General features: G+C 29.6%; 2 protein-coding genes across 2 annotated transcripts; both read right to left on the bottom strand.

The window, feature by feature from the left end:
* Positions 1-642: 642 nt before the first annotated feature.
* On the bottom strand, positions 643-1227 carry LOC139429194 (uncharacterized). The gene has a single exon (XM_071194701.1). The coding sequence runs from the start codon at positions 1225-1227 to the stop codon at positions 643-645; it is 585 nt and encodes a 194-aa protein (XP_071050802.1).
* Positions 1228-1659: 432 nt separating this feature from the next.
* LOC111414754 (gamma-glutamyl hydrolase-like) lies at positions 1660-2863 on the bottom strand. The gene is made up of 3 exons (XM_023046194.2): positions 2639-2863; positions 2536-2586; positions 1660-2474 (listed from the first exon to the last, which is right to left on the bottom strand). The coding sequence occupies exons 1-3, from the start codon at positions 2851-2853 to the stop codon at positions 1757-1759; spliced, it is 984 nt and encodes a 327-aa protein (XP_022901962.1). The 5' UTR covers positions 2854-2863; the 3' UTR covers positions 1660-1756.
* Between the last annotated feature and the right edge of the window lie 15014 nt (positions 2864-17877).

Raw genomic sequence — 17877 nt, 5'->3', positions numbered from 1 at the left:
ATATCTAACAGGGTTGCCGTAGCTTCCGTGACTCTGGTAGGATCGGATATAAGCTGCAACATACCAACCGCCCGAAGACTATTAGTTAACTCAATAGCCTCACTTATTTCTTCGTTCAACAAGTTAATGTTGGCATCACCAGCACAAGCAACAAAATCATAATTCAAACAAAGATCAGACAATTGAGCCTCCAATTGAACAATAAAAATAGAGCTAGTAAAAGAAGGAGGTCTATAAATACATCCAAAGGCGTATTTTTTACCTTTGTCCTTAACTGCAACCCATACCTGCTCACAGTGCAAATCAGCTCTTACGTAAATTCCTACCCCACCACCACGACCATCCCTATCCCTTCTAAAGAAAGTATAGCCATTCATGTTAAGAGCATTATCAAGAACAGCTCCGCTCAACCACGTCTCAGATAAACAAAATATGTCAAAATTATATTTACGCAACAAATAGTCAATATCATTTAGTTTAGGCAATAAAGATCTTACATTTAAATGAGCAACAGACAACCCCACCGATCCCATAAACAAGTGAACCAACCAAGAATAACACAGCAAATTCAACCCAACAATAACAAAATGAAACAATTAAGTGTATTATAAAGTAAGCGTTTAAAAAAAAAATAAACCTTCATTACGCATGTGTCTCATCCTCCTTTTTAGGGATATCTTCTAATCTTCTTATTTCTAAGTATCTTCGACCCCACTTGGTATCAATGTTACAGTTAGATGTCCACACCGCTCTCGGCCCCAACTTTCCAGCAGCTGTTTTTAATAATTGCGCCTTTCGTGCGGTTAAATCTTCTTTTATAACTATTTGGGTTCCCTTTAGTTTCTTCTTGAAGTTGAATATTTGTTTCTTAACGTCCCGTCTAGTGAACCGCACAATGATCGGTTTTATACCATTTTCAGGGGCACGAAGCCTATGAGAAGTACTGATGTCCGATGACTGAATGTTTATACCCATTTTTTCGCGGCACACATTCATAATTAATTCATTCGTATTTTCACCCTTCAGTTCCTTAATTCCGTACACACGAAGATTGTCCTTCCTGGTGTACTGTTCTAACTCATCAATTTTCCGGTTGGCCACGACCAGCTGTGTTTTGAGACCGATAACCTCTTTTCCCATATTGTTGAGGTCGTTTTGAAGTTGTTTGACCACATTTTCGCTAATAATGTTCGCGAACTTATGTAAAAATTCTTCAGACGTTATCATTTTATTAAAGATCTTCTCGACTATACTGTCTTCGTCGACTGTTACCTTGTTTCTTAAATTGTATTCACTAGAACCGTACTTTATTAAGTTTTTTTTTAAAAATTTATCACGGAGGAGAGAACACTATGAGCGACTAACCGGTTCAACTGCACATACCAGAATCTAGACAATCTGATTGGGAAGTAAAAAAATTGGCTATGTTGGTATAAAAAAGTTGTTAAAAAGAAATAAAAAAGCTAATTTTGACGACTTTTTAAAGTACTTCAAACATAATAGGAAATAGCAAACACACATTGGTGAGTGTCAAAATGTTATCTATCGACAAGAAACATCATGAAGTTGTCTAACAACAACAAGACAAACTAATGACATTGATTTCCAGAAAATGCAAAGGTTTTAGAATGTGGAAAAAACTGATTTCAAAGACACACAAGTTTGTAATAATTATATTTTGGGCAATCGTTTATTTAACTGCATACTTAACAAAATTTATAACTAAAATGTACTTGTACCTGATTACAAATCCCATTTAAAAAATTTCATTTGAGCCATATTCATCTCTTTCAAATAAATACATCTGTAAGAAATCGCTGTGGTTCAATCCAGTAAATTGCGGTGAAAAATTATAAATTAAAGCTCCCATTTCGCTCTCCCAATCGGGATAAGAATGATTATTTCTTTTACTTTCCTCAACAAAAAAATTCGCGAAATATTGAGACATTTTTATGGCTTCCGAGCTATGAGGCACATTATTCCCAATTTTAAACTCGAAATTATTCTTTTCCGGGTGAAATTGTACCCCGTAAAAAGGATACTTTTTCGATTCAAAACTCGAAATAAATTTAAATCCATTTGAATCTTCATTTGTGGATAAAACAATAAAATCGTCCATTTTATTAAGTTTAAACGACTCCTCGGTGTAACATCGCTCGTGGTTGTTATAAGTAACGTTTTTGAGCTTTAAAATAGTTACGATTTCATCGGGAGCTCGGGAAAAGATCTTGCTCGATTTGAAATTGGCGGTAAAATGAAGTGGTTGGGCTATTTTCTTTGCTGAACACTTCGAGAGGAAGTCTTTTCCTTTTGAGGCGACGTAAGGAAGCAATTCCATTCCTAAGCACGTTCCCCAAATGGGGTAATAATCTCCTTTATTGTTCAATTCGATGGCTAAGTCGTAAATGATTTGTCCGGCGGAGGTGTAACCGTCGGTTGAGCTAAAAGTAACGGCTCCACCGGGTAATAAAATTCTTTAAAAATTAATTAATTAGAATTAGGAGAAAAGGTGTGAAAAGATTTTCTTTTTCTTACCCGTTTGTGTATTTAATGACTTTTTCGTAGTAACTAAGAGGTTTTTCGATGCTAAAAGGGTTTTCTTTAATTAATTTGAGCAAGATTTAAAATGTTAACTTACAAAACAGGAACAACTCTTGCCCCGGCACTTTCTAAATATTTCACATAACTAGCTGCTATGTAACTGTGATATTTTGGATCTAATTTTTGGTTGTAATAAATTCCTTGCGATAAGACTCCTATGATAGGAGTATCTCCTGCTAACAAACCACAACAGGAAAACGTTAATAATAACAACACTTCCAACTGGAGGTTAGTCATGTTTAAACAACGCATTACAACTGATAAATTGTAAATATACGACTCATTTTATACTAAACTTATTAAATATAGCATGTTATACAGCGTGTTTCTTTTTAATTTAAAATAAAATGTGAAATTTTAAGATTTGAAAAAATCATTTTCAAACTATTAAATAGTAAATAAATTTGCTTCAAATTGCTTTTTATTTCATAACGATATCTCAATTAGTTTTTGAGATACACAAAGATTAATTATCATGTCATTTATGTTTAAGATTATGTAAGGTTGCGTTCAAAAAATCATATCTTTGAAATTTCAAGATTCAAAGAAATGATGTTTAAAATATTAAATACTGAATAAATTTGCTTCAAATTGCTTTTTATTTCATAACGATATCTCAATTAGTTTTTGAGATACACAAAGAATAATTATCATGTCATTTATGTTTAAGATTATGCAAGGTTGCGTTCAAAAAATCATATTTCCGAAATTTGCAGATTCAAAGAAATGATCTTTAAACTATTAAATACTGAATAAATTTGCTTCAAATTGCTTTTTATTTCATAACTATATCTCAATTAGTTTTTGAGATATACAAAGATTAATTATCTTGACATTTATATTTAAGATTATGAAAGGTTGCGTTCAAAAAATCATATCTCCGAAATTTACTCATTCAAAAAAATGATCTTCAAACTATTAAATACTAAATAAATTTGCTTCAAATTGGTTGTTATTTCATAACGATATCTCAATTAGTTTTTGAGATACACAAAGATTAATTATCATGTCATTTATGTTTAAGATTATGCAAGGTTGCGTTCAAAAAATCATATCTCCGAAATTTGCATATTCAAAGAAATGATCTTCAATCTATTAAATACTGAATAAATTTGCTTTAAATTGCTTTTTATTTCATAACTATATCTCAATTAGTTTTTAAGATATACAAAGATTAATTATCTTGTCATTTATGTTTAAGATTATGCAAGGTTGCGTTCAAAAAATCATATTTCCTAAATTTGAATATTCCATGAAATGATCTTCAAACTATTAAATACTAAATAAATTTGCTTCGAATTGCTTTTTATTACATAGCGATATCTCAATTGGTTTTTGAGATACACAAAGATTAATTATCTTGTCATTTATGTTTAAGATTATGCAAGGTTGCGTTCAAAAAATCGTAACTCCGAAATTTGAAGATTCAAAGAAATGATCTTCAAATTACTAAATACTGAATAAATTTGCTTTAAATTGGATTTTATTTCATAACCATATCTCAATTAGTTTTTGAGATACGCAAAGATTAATTACCCTAATATTTATGTTTAAAATTATGTAGTGTTGTGTTCAAAAAATCATAACTCCGAAATTAGATAATTCAAAGAAATGATCTTTAAACTAGTAAATACTGAATAAATTTGCTTTAAATTGCTTTTTATTTCATAACTATATCTCAATTAGTTTTTGAGATACGCAAAGATTAATTACCCTAACATTTATGTTTAAGATTATGCAAGGTTGTGTTCAAAAAATCATTACTCCGAAATTTGAAGATTTAAAGAAATGATCTTCAAACTATTAAATACTGAATGAATTTGCTTCAAATTGCTTTTTATTTCATAACCATAGCTCAATTAGTTTTTGAGATACGCAAAGATTTATTACCCTAACATTTATGTTTAAGATTATGCAAGGTTGCGTTCAAAAAATCATATCTCCGAAATTTGCAAATTCAAAGAAATGATCTTCAAACTGTTAAATACTGAATAAATTTGCATCAAGTTGCTTTTTATTTTATAACGATATCTCAATTCGTTTTTGAGATACACAAAGATTAATTATCTTGTCATTTATGTTTAAGATTATGCAAGGTTGCGTTCAAAAAATCATATTTCCTAAATTTGAATATTTCAAGAAATGATCTTCAAACTATTAAATACTGAATAAATTTGCTTCAAATTGCTTTTTATTTCATAACGATATCTCAATTCGTTTTTGAGATACGCAAAGATTTATTACCCTAACATTTATGTTTAAAATTATGTAGTGTTGTGTTCAAAAAATCATAACTCCGAAATTAGAACAATGAAAGAAATGAACTTTAAACTAGTAAATACTGAATAAATTTGCTTCAAATTGTTTTTTATTTCATAACGATATCTCAATTAGTTTTTAAGATACGCAAAGATTAATTACCCTAACATTTACGTTTAAGATTATGCAAGGTTGCGTTCAAAAAATCATAACTCCGAAATTTGAAGATTTAAAGAAATGATCTTCAAACTATTACATACTGAATGAATTTGCTTCAAATTGCTTTTTATTTCATAACCATAGCTCAATTAGTTTTTGAGATACGCAAAGATTTATTACTCTAACATTTATGTTTAAAATTAGGCAAGGTTGCGTTCAAAAAATCATATTTCCGAAATTTGAAGATTCCAAGAAATGATCTTCAAACTATTAAATACAGAATAAATTTGCTTCAAATTGCTTTTTATTTCATAACGATAATCATAATGTTTAAGATTATGTAAGGTTGCGTTCAAAAAATCATATCTCCGAAATTTGAAGATTCAAAGAAATGATCTTCAAACTATTAAATACTGAATAAATTTGCATCAAGTTGCTTTTTATTTCATAACCTTAAGTCAATTAGTTTTTGAGATATGCAAAGATTGCATTTCATTTAAATCTATTTTACCAAAATGTTGGTATAAATTTGCAAATATTCCTTCAATTAATTGAACAAACTCGTGGACTGCTTCCCAACAAAATTAATTTAATCAATGTAAAGCAACACGCAGCGCCTCTAATTGCTCTAATATTAGAATGGGTCAGGCAACTTAAACGACTTCTCCCTGAGGCTATCGAAACTGAAAGGAAGGTGGGCGTCGGAGTTTCTCTGGAATCTTCCACGACGAAACAGGAAATGAATAGTGTTTATCCAACCGGAAATTGTTCCTATTAAAAGTATCTCTTCCGGCAACAATTACTCAAAGAATCCCAACATCAACAAAAATTTATCCAAACTTTTTTCAATATAAAATAATCATCTAAAACCTTGATTTTTTAATTAAGTCTCAAACTTAGTTTCTTAATTAAACGAGACGTCTTTATCGTTGTAGTATATTCTTCCGGTTCGACCTCGGAAAAGTTCTTAGCGAGATCCGCGAAGGACATCCTAGATAATTTTCTCTCGAAACCTCATTATTTCTATCCGTTCCCGTCCCTAACCCTGAGCAACATGCGACTCGTTGTCTATCAACTTCCCGCTTTTCATTGTACTATTCTTCTTCCTAGAAAACGTTGAATTTAATTTAGAAGGACGAGAACTCCGTTAACTAAGTCGCTGCGTTCACCTTGACCTGAAAATCGACTTTATCTCGTGGGATATGAACTAACTAGATAAAATTTACATGGCAAATAAGCGGTTCGAATGATTCACAGAAGCTCGTTTGCTTCCGGATGCGTACTTGGTTTTACAAATTTCAATGTAAAAGTCCTTGAAATTCCGCTTCATATTACCTTGGGAGATAGCTGTATGATTACCTGTGCTTTGCATAAAGAGAAATTCTATTTCTGCATTGTTAGGGAATTATGAAAAAAATAATGGTGTGTTCTAGGTTTGTAATCGAAAAAAAAAAAACCTGAAACTTTGCAGAAAAGTATTGTGCATAAAAGTTGTTCGTAATCCATAACTAGTTCTAGATTCTTTATTACCACTTTGCAGGTTTAAAGTAAAAATTATCAAATTGATAAAATGTAAAGGTTTATTAAAAATGTATCGTTGAGTACTTAAAAATAACAAGCGTAGTACTTATAAAAGTTGTTGATAATGAATCAAAAAAGCAATATTGATCGTCGGTGTTAACCTTTGTTCTAGGATTAACACGAAAATCTCTAAAATGTTAAATTGGGGTACTTTTCGCTAAAAATGCAACACTACTTAAAAGCTGTAGATAATAATTGGGAAAAATGTTGTGCATAAAAATTATTCATAATGGACCAAAAAAGCAAAATCTATAACTGGTTTTAACCTAACTGTCAATATCTTCTAGAAATGTTGTCAAAATCTCTAAAATATTAAAATTGTTTATTATACGTACATTAAAGAATCTATCACTACTCAATAACTGTAGATGATAGGGAAAAACGTTGAGCATGAAAGTTGTTCATAACGGATCATTAACTCTTAATCCATAACCAGTTGTAATATAACAGTAGATGTTTTCTAGGAGTGTCGCTAAAATTGCCAAAATGTCAGAATGGATTATTATTTATTAAAACAATCCATCACTGCTCAAAATCTGTGGATGATTGAAAAAAATGTTATGCATAAAAATTGTTCATAATGGACCAAAAAAGCTAAATCCATAACCGGTTTTAACCTAACTGTCAATGTCTTCTAAGAATATCGCTAAAACCTAAAAAATGTCAAAATGGGGTACTTTTCACTAAAAGTGCATCACTACTTAAAAGCTGTAGATAATTGGGAACAATGTTATGCATAAAAATTGTTCATAATGGACCAACAAAGCAAAATCCATAACCGGTTTTAACCTAACCGTCAATGACTTTTAAAAATATTGTCAAAATTTCAAAAACTTCAAAATGGACTATTGTACATTAAAGAACACTGCTCAATAACTGTAGATGATTGGGAAAAACGTTGAGCATGAAATTTGTTCATAACGGATCAATAACTCTTAATCCATAACCAGTTCTAATATAACAGTAGCTGTTTTCTAGGAATGTCGCTAAAATCTCCAAAATGTCAGAATGAATTATTATTTATTAAAAAAGTCCATTACTACCCAAAAACTGTGGATGATTGAAAAAATGTTATGCATAGAAATTGTTCATAATGGATCAAAAAAGCAAAATCCATAACCGGTTTTAACCTAACTGTCAATGTCTTCTAGGAATATCGCTAAAACCTAAAAAATGTCAAAATGGGGTACTTTTCACTAAAAATGCATCACTACTTAAAAGCTGTAGATAATAATTAGGAAAAATGTTGTGCATAAAAATTGTTCATAATGGACCAAAAAAGCAAAATCCATAACCGGTTTTAACCTAACTGTCAATGTCTTCTAGAAATATTGTCAAAATCTCTAAAATATCAAAATGGATGATTATACATTAAGGAATATAATATATGACTACTCAATAACTGTAGATGATTGGGAAAAACGTTGAGCATGAAAGTTGTTCATAACCGATCAATAACTCTTAATCCATAATCAGTTGTAATATAACAGTAGTTGTTTTCTAGGAATGTCGCTAAAATCTCCAAAATGTCAGAATGAATAATTATTTATTAAAAAAATCCATCACTGCTTAAAAACTGTGGTTGATTGAAAAAAATGTTATGCATAGAAATTGTTCATAATGGACCAAAAAAGCAAAATCCATAACCGGTTTTAACCTAACTGTCAATGTCTTCTAACAATATTGCTAAAACGTAAAAAATTCCAATATGCGATACTTTTCGGTAAAAATGAATCACTACTTAAAAGCTGTAGATTATTAAGAACAATGTTATGCGTCAAAATTGTTCATAATGGACCAAAAAAGCAAAATCCATAACCGGTTTTAACCTAACTGTCAATGTCTTCTAAGAATATCGCTAAAACCTAAAAAATGTCAAAATGGGGTACTTTTCATTAAAGATGCATCACTACTTAAAAGCTGTAGATAATTGGGAACAATGTTATGCATAAAAATTGTTCATAATGGACCAAAAAAGCAAAATCCATAACCGGTTTTAACCTAACTGTCAATGTCTTCTAACAATATTGCTAAAACGTAAAAAATGCCAATATGCGATACTTTTCGGTAAAAATGAATCACTACTTAAAAGCTGTAGATTATTAAGAACAATGTTATGCGTCAAAATTGTTCATAATGGACCAAAAAAGCAAAATCCATAACCGGTTTTAACCTAACTGTCAATGTCTTCTAAGAATATCGCTAAAACCTAAAAAATGTCAAAATGGGGTACTTTTCATTAAAGATGCATCACTACTTAAAAGCTGTAGATAATTGGGAACAATGTTATGCATAAAAATTGTTCATAATGGACCAAAAAAGCAAAATCCATAACCGGTTTTAACCTAACTGTCAATGTCTTCTAGAAATATTGTCAAAATCACTAAAATATCAAAATGGATTATTATACATTACAGAATCTATCACTACTCAATAACTGTAGATGATTGGGAAAAACGTTGAGCATGAAAGTTGTTCATAACGGATTACTAACTCTTAATCCATAACCAGTTCTAATATAACAGTAGCTGTTTTCTAGGAATGTCGCTAAAATCTCCAAAATGTCAGAATGAATTATTATTTATTAAAAAAATCCATCACTGCTTAAAAACTGTGGATGATTGAAAAAATGTTATGCATAGAAATTGTTCATAATGGATCAAAAAAGCAAAATCCATAACCGGTTTCAACCTAACTGTCAATGTCTTCTAGAAATATTGTCAAAATCTCTAAAATATCAAAATGGATGATTATACATTAAGGAATATATGACTACTCAATAACTGTAGATGATTGGGAAAAACGTTGAGCATGAAAGTTGTTCATAACCGATCAATAACTCTTAATCCATAACCAGTTGTAATATAACAGTAGGTGTTTTCTAGGAATGTCGCTAAAATCTCCAAAATGTCAGAATGAATTATTGTTTATTTAAAAAACTATCACTGCTTAAAAACTGTGGATGATTGAAAAAATGTTATGCATAGAAATTGTTCATAATGGATCAAAAAAGCAAAATCCATAACCGGTTTTAACCTAACTGTCAATGTCTTCTAAAATTATTGCTAAAACCTAAAAAATGTCAAAATGCGGTACTTTTCACTAAAGATGCATCACTACTTAAAAGCTGTAGATAATTGGGAACAAAGTTATGCATACAAATTGTTCATAATGGACCAAAAAAGCAAAATCCATAACCGGTTTTAACCTAACTGTCAATGTCTTCTAGAAATATTGTCAAAATTTCTAAAATATCAAAATGGACTATTATATATTACAGAATCTATCACTACTCAATAACTGTAGATGATTGGGAAAAACGTTGAGCATAAAAGTTGTTCATAACGGATTACTAACTCTTAATCCATAACCAGTTGTAATATAACAGTAGCTGTTTTCTAGGAATGTCGCTAAAGTCTCCAAAATGTCAGAATGAATTATTATTTATTAAAAAAATCCATCACTGCTTAAAATCTGTGGATGATTGAAAAAAATGTTTTGCATAAAAATTGTTCATAATGGACTAAAAATGTAAAATCCATAAAAGGGTTTAACCTAACTGTCAATGTCTTCTAGGAATAGCGCATCTTTAAAATGTCAAAATGGTTTACTATTTATTAAAAAATCTATCACTACTCAATAACTACAGATGATCGGGAAAAACGTTGAGTATGAAAGTTGTTTATAATAGGTCAATAATGTTTAATTGATAACCAGTTCTAATATAACAGTCGTTATCTTTCTGGAATATTACTAAAATCTCTAAAATGTCAGGAGAGATTATTATTCATTAAAAAATTTATCACTGTTCAAAAACTGTAGATGATTGGGAAAAATGTTACTTATGCATAAAAATTGTTCATAATGGACCAAAAAAGCAAAATCCATAACCGGTTTTAACCTACATAACTATCAATGTCTTCTAGAAACATTGTCAAAATCTCTAAAATATCAAAGTGGATTATTATTATTCATCAGATTTATTATATATTCATCATTATTATCATTAAAGAATCTATCACTACTCAATAACTGTAGATGATCGGGAAAAATGATATGCATAAAAATTGTTCATAATGGACCAAAAAAGCAAAATCAATGTCAATGTCTTCTAGAAATATCGCTAATTCCTCTAAAATGTCGAAATGGTTTACTGTTTATTAAAAAATCTATCACTACTCAATAACTATAGATGATCGGGAAAACCGTTGAGCATGAAAGTTGTTCATAATGGATCAATAACGTACAATCCATAACTTTTTCTAGAGTATTTTTTGCAATTTTCCAGAATTGAAGCGAAAATTACCAAATCGTCAAAATGTATTGTTTTTCTTAAAAAAATTTAACACTACTCAATAACTTCACATGATCGGGAAAAATATTATGCATAAAAATTGTTCATAATGAAGCAAAAAACCAAAATCCACAAAAATCGTTCTAAGTCTTGTGTTAGTTCTAGTGATAGTGCTAGTGCAAAACTAGGACTAACTAATGTCAAATTATATAGACATGTTATATTTTATATGGGACAAAGTAACTAGGTACGCCCTGGTTTCTATGAAAATATATTTTTGTATATTGCATCTTAAGTGAAATTCATCGTATATCATAACTTGTTTTGACAAAATTACCACTATAGATATCTTTTCCTGTAAACATCAATCTCCCAGCCCGAAAAAAGACTACTCTTATCCCATTAATTACCCCTGTAAACTAGACGTAAACATGTTGCTCGACAGAAAATAACCTCCTCAGATTTACGTCGGTTGGAAAATCCAAAACAAAATCAAACGCACACAAAAACATCACCCCTACAAAAGACTTAATTGCTAACTTGATCACGTTTATACAAACAAATTGATTTTTCCTTTTATTATAAATAAACAGTTTTAAAACATCATTCTAAAACGTGATTTGGGATAGTTTTTTTTTGGCTCCTTTTTACCGGGTTTCGTCAATCGGAATACGTTTACAAATACGAATGGCCTCGGCCCCGTCCGGACGGCGACCCACTTCGCGGGGTGTTCCTGTGACACAGTTACAACTCTCCCGGATCCCGAAATGACGTCATTTTGACGTCATCGTGCAAAGACCGCACGAGGTACTTACACATACTTAATTTTATTGCTATAATTAAGTTATAATTAAATTTAATTGAAAAATTTATTTGTATTAGTTTTTGAAGGTTACAAAAAAATTTTTAAATTTTTTTTATTAATAAATAAATAGAATTTCAATGTGAGAGATAAAGTATTCGTTGTTTTTGTTTGATAATTATTGCGTTATTTGGATTAATTAGTATAAAATGATTTGATTTAAAATGAAAAAAAAAATCGTTCTTAAAATCAATGGATAAACTTAATGGACGATGGAGAGGGTTGAATCAATGAAAACCCAACTATATCCCGGGCGTCCTCTCCGTTGTAACCTACATCCCGTCCTGGACCAATCTATATATAGCTTAGAACCGTTGAACCCGCCGCAACCACCTCTAACAGCACTTACCATGTCGTTCCCTTCAACAAAAATCGACCTAAATCTCCAAATTTATCCATCCAATGCATTTATTCCCTCCCATTCACATAATCTAAGAAATCTTTTAACAAATTTCTTTTTTAAATCATTCAAATTAATTCAAATTTAAATCTTTTCGAGGATCAGAACGTAACGGTAACTGTTTAGAGAATAGAGACTATGAACGGAGTAAAACTTGATGACCTGATTCCATTCAGTTTCGGTCGCAGGTCCTGGTGTAAACTAGGAAGGGATTTCTAGAAGTTCGCAACATGATAGAAAGAGACAGAAACGGGATGGTTTAGCGTCGATGTGTTGCAGGTCGTCGACTGCGGGTTGTTAACCCGCAAGAGATGACGTCATCTCGCCACAGGTTCCTGAATGGTTCTAAACGATCCAGGAGCTGCGCTTGCTCGGATTTAAAATTAGGTCGCTGGTCGATTTTTTTTCTAAATAAAATGGGTCAACCAACATTGCGTCATTGATAAAATAGAGTTAATTAAATTTATTTCTTTTCCGGCGCATCCGCCAATTCTCCAATTCTCCAATACATTTTCTTTTCTTTGATATAAACATATTTTTTATTTCGATTGCGTTTTCATATAGGATTTCAAGTTGAGTGGTTGCCTTTTCACGTTATGTCAACGCACCCTCCGTCAATGCCTGTACGAAATCGGTTTAGAAATGAAACGTTACGAGGGTTAACCACCTCGTTATAATAGAAAAAGTCCCCAGCAGAAAGCTTTGAGGGCAAAAGCCGTTTTTGCCACGGTCTGTTGTCAAGGTGCAAAGAAATCGGTTACCTTGTGTACGCAGACTGAACCTCTCCTAAGAATGTAACGAAAAAAAAAATGTGTAGGAGTTTGGTCGTTGAACTTTACCGAACTTGAAGTCTTATAAATTTTAGATTATTAATTTTGTTGAGGTATCGATAATTGAGTGAATTCAGACTTTAAATTGGTATCAATTTAATATATTTTTTTTTAGTCTGGAATTTTTCCAGGGAAACTTATGCCGCTAGTTGAATATCGTAAGAAATCGGTAGATTTAAAATTTGTTGCAAGGACAGTAGAATTTGAGAGGACTGCTACATCTCAAAAACATGTACACAGCTCAATGGCCCGTTCGTGACGTCACGCACTGTGAAATAGTAGTTGCCTACCTCAACTACTATTTCACACTTTGAATTAATAAATTCTTAATTTATTCTTGTAATGTTGTTAGTTTTGGACTTAATAAGATTCATAACATAAAAGACAAATCTTGGTGGAATGTTTCTAGTTCTAAGTGTAACGTTAGTTCTTCTTTTAGTTTAATAAAAATATACAACAATAATAGGACTTTTTTCATTGAATACAACTTTATTTATATCAGGTTTGTCATCAGATCGAACATTTTTTCGAATTTTGCAATTTTCGCCGATTAAGTTTTAAAAATTCGTATAAAATCGATATCTTGGAATATGAGTATGAAAACTTTCCAAAATGTTAATAAAAGTGTCCTCTTTCCAATGAACCAACCCGTTTTGAAAAATAACTTTTAGTTTTTGAGAAAACAATATTTGAAGTTATGATAAAATTTTCGATGTTGCAATTTTCATCGATAATTTTCAAAATTAGCTATAAAATTGATTTTTTGAAGGATCCTTGTGGAAATATCACTAATTATTAATTAAAGTATCCTCTTTTTAGTGCAACAAGCCGTTTTGAAAAATCGCTTTTAGTTTTTGAGAAATAAATTTTTGAAATGATCCACAATTTTTTCGAATTTTGCAATTTTCGTCGATTAAGTTTTAAAAATTCGTATAAAATCCATTTCTTGGAATATGAGTATGAAAATGTCCCAAAGTGTTAATAAAAGTGTCCTCTTTCCAATGAACCAACACGTTTTGAAAAATTACTTTTAGTTTTTGAGAAAACAGTATTTGAAGTTTTGATGAAATGTTCGATGTTGCAATTTCCGTCGATAATTTTCAAAATTCGCTATAAAATTAATTTCTTGAAGGATCCCTGTGGAAATATCACCAATTATTAATTAAAGTATCCTCTTTTTAATGTAAAAAGCCGTTTTGAAAAATCTCTTTTAGTTTTTGAGAAATAAATTTTTGAAATGATCGACAATTTTTTCGAATTTTGCAATTTTTGTCGATTAAGTTTTAAAAATTCGTATAAAATCCATTTCTTGGGATATGAGTATGCAAATGTCCCAAAGTGTTGATAAAAGTGTCCTCTTTCCAATGAACCAACACGTTTAGAAAAATAACTTTTAGTTTCTGAGAAAACAATATTTGAAGTTTTGATAAAATTTTCGATGATCCAATTTTCATGGATAATTTTCAAAATTAGCTATAAAATTGGTTTCTTGAAGGATCCTTGTGGAAATATCACTAATTATTAACTAAAGTATCCTCTTTTTAATGCAACAAGCCGTTTTGAAAAATCACTTTTAGTTTTTGGTAAAATAATTTATGAAATGATCGACAATTTTTTCAAATTTGCAACTTTCGCCGATTAAGTTTAAAAATTCGTATAAAATCCATTTCTTGGAATATGAGTTTGCAAATATCCCAAACCGTTAATAAAAGTGTCCTCTTTCCAATGAACCAACACGTTTTGAAAAATAACTTTTAGATTTTGAGAAAACAATATTTGAAGTTTTGAAAAAATTTTCGATGTTGCAATTTTCATCGATAATTTTCAAAATTCGCTATAAAATTAATTTTCTGAAAGATTCGTGTGGAAATATCACCAATTATTAATTAAAGTATCCTCTTTTTAGTGCAACAAGCCGTTTTGAATAATCGCTTTTAGTTTTTGAGAAATAAATTTTTGATTAATCGACAATTTTTTCGAATTTTGCAATTTTCGCTGATTAAGTTTTAAAAATTCGTATAAAATCCATTTCTTAGAATATCAGTATGAAAATGTCCCAAACTGTTAATAAAAGTGTCTTCTTTCCAATGAACCAACACGTTTTGAAAAATTGCTTGTAGTTTTTGAGAAAACAATATTTGAAGTTTTGAAAAAATTTTCGATGTTGCAATTTTCATCGATAATTTTCAAAATTAGCTATAAAATTGGTTTCTTGAAGGATCCTTGTGGAAATATCACCAATTATTAATTAAAGTATCCTCTTTTTAGTGCAACAAGCCGTTTTGAAAAATCGCTTTTACTTTTTGAGAAATAAATTTTTGAAATGATCGACAATTTTTTTAAATTTGCAACTTTTGCCGATTAAGTTTTAAAAATGTTTATAAAATCCATTTCTTGGAATATGAGTATGAAAATGTTCCAAAGTGTTAATAAAAGTGTACTCTTTCCAATGAACCAACACGTTTTGAAAAATTACTTTTAGTTTTTAGAAAACAATATTTGATGTTTTGATAAAATTTTCGATGTTGCAATTTTCATCGATAATTTTCAAAATTCGCTATAAAATTAATTTCTTGAAGGATCCTTGTGGAAATATCACTAATTATTAATTAAAGAATCCTCTTTTTAGTGCAACAAGCCGTTTTGAAAAATCGTTGTTAGTTTTTGAGAAATAAATTTTTGAAATAATCGACAATTTTTTCGAATTTTGCATATTTTGCCGATTAAATTTTAAAAATTCGTATAAAACCTATTTCTTGGAATATGAGTTTGAAAATTTCCCAAAATGTTAATAAAAGTGTCCTCTTTCCAATGAACCAACACGTTTTGAAAAATAACTTTTAGTTTTTGAGAAAACAATATTTGAAGTTTTGAAAAAATTTTCGATGTTGCAATTTTCATCGATAATTTTCAAAATTAGCTATAAAATTGGTTTCTTGAAGGATCCTTGTGGAAATATCACCAATTATTAATTAAAGTATCCTCTTTTTAGTGCAACAAGCCGTTTTGAAAAATCGCTTTTAGTTTTTGAGAAAAAAATTTTTGAAATGATCGACAATTTTTTCGAATTTTGCAATTTTCGCTGATTAAATTTTAAAAATTCGTATAAAATCCATTTCTTGGAATATGAGTTTGAAAATTTTCCAAAGTGTGAATAAGAGTGTCCTCTTTCCAATGAACCAACACGTTTTGAAAAATTAGTTTTAGTTTTTGAGAAAACAATATTTGAAGTTTTGATAAAATTTTCGATGTTCCAATTTTCATGGATAATTTTTAAAATTAGCTATAAAATTGGTTTCTTGAAGGATCCTTGTGGAAATATCACTAATTATTAACTAAAGTATCCTCTTTTTAATGCAACAAGCCGTTTTGAAAAATCACTTTTAGTTTTTGGTAAAATAATTTTTGAAATGATCGACAATTTTTTCAAATTTGCAACTTTCGCCGATTAAGTTTTAAAAATTCGTATAAAATCCAGTTCTTGGAATATGAGTTTGCAAATATCCCAAACCGTTAATAAAAGTGTCCTCTTTCCAATGAACCAACACGTTTTGAAAAATAACTTTTAGTTTTTGAGAAAACAATATTTGAAGTTTTGATAAAATTTTCGATGTTGCAATTTTCATCGATAATTTTCAAAATTTGCTATAAAATTGATTTCTTGAAGGATCCTTGTGGAAATATCACCAATTATTAATTAAAGTATCCTCTTTTTAATGCAAAAAGCCGTTTTAAAAAATCACTTTTAGTTCTTGAGAAATAAATTTTTGAAATAATCGAAAATTTTTTCGAATTTTTCAATTTTCGCTGATTAAGTTTTAATAAATCGTATAAAATCCATTTCTTGGAATATGAGTTTGCAAAATTCCCAAACCGTTAATAAAAGTGTCCTCTTTCCAATGAACCAACACGTTTTGAAAAATAACTTTTAGATTTTGAGAAAACAATATTTGAAGTTTTGATAAAATTTTCGATGTTGCAATTTTCATCGATAGTTTTCAAAATTCGCTATAAAATTAATTTTCTGAAAGATTCGTGTGGAAATATCACCAATTATTAATTAAAGTATCCTCTTTTTAATGTAAAAAGCCGTTTTGAAAAACCTCTTTTAGTTTTTGAGAAATAAATTTTTGAAATGATCGACAATTTTTTCGAATTTTGCAATTTTCGTCGATTAAGTTTTAAAAATTCGTATAAAATCCATTTCTTGGAATATGAGTTTGCAAATATCCCAAACCGTTAATAAAAGTGTCCTCTTTCCAATGAACAAACACGTTTTGAAAAATAACTTTTAGTTTTTGAGAAAACAATATTTGAAGTTTTGATAAAATATTCGATGTTGCAATTTTCATCGATAATTTTCAAAATTCGCAATAAAATTAATTTCTTGAAGGATCCTTGTGGAAATATCACCAATTATTAATTAAAGTATTCTCTTTTTAATGCAAAAAGCTATTTTGAAAAATCACTTTTAGTTCTTGAGAAATAAATTTTTGAAATAATCGAAAATTTTTTCGAATTTTGTAAATTTCACCGATTAAGTTTTAAAAATTCGTATAAAATCCATTTCTTGTAATATGAGTATGAAAATTTCCCAAAGTGTTAATAAGAGTGTCCTCTTTCCAATGAAGCAACACGTTTTGAAAAATAACTGTTAGTTTTTTAATATTTGAAGTTTTGATAAAATTTTCATTATGTTAAATCATCATTTCTAAAAGACACAATGTAATCGCAATTTAAAGAAGTGTACTGTAACAGGTTAGAATTGTAGAATAAAACAAAAAGCTCCTGAAAATCGGTGGATTAAGAGTATATCGGTATATTGGTAGACTATCTTCTATATCGGTCGAGTTAACAACGTTGAAGGGAATAATAAATTGTTACAATATGA

Source organism: Onthophagus taurus, chromosome 1, assembly GCF_036711975.1.
Source record: "Onthophagus taurus isolate NC chromosome 1, IU_Otau_3.0, whole genome shotgun sequence".
In the NCBI taxonomy this organism is placed as follows: Eukaryota; Metazoa; Arthropoda; class Insecta; order Coleoptera; family Scarabaeidae; genus Onthophagus; species Onthophagus taurus.
The sequence above is the reverse complement of the archived record's forward strand: the minus strand, read 5'-3'. Positions and strand labels throughout refer to the sequence as shown.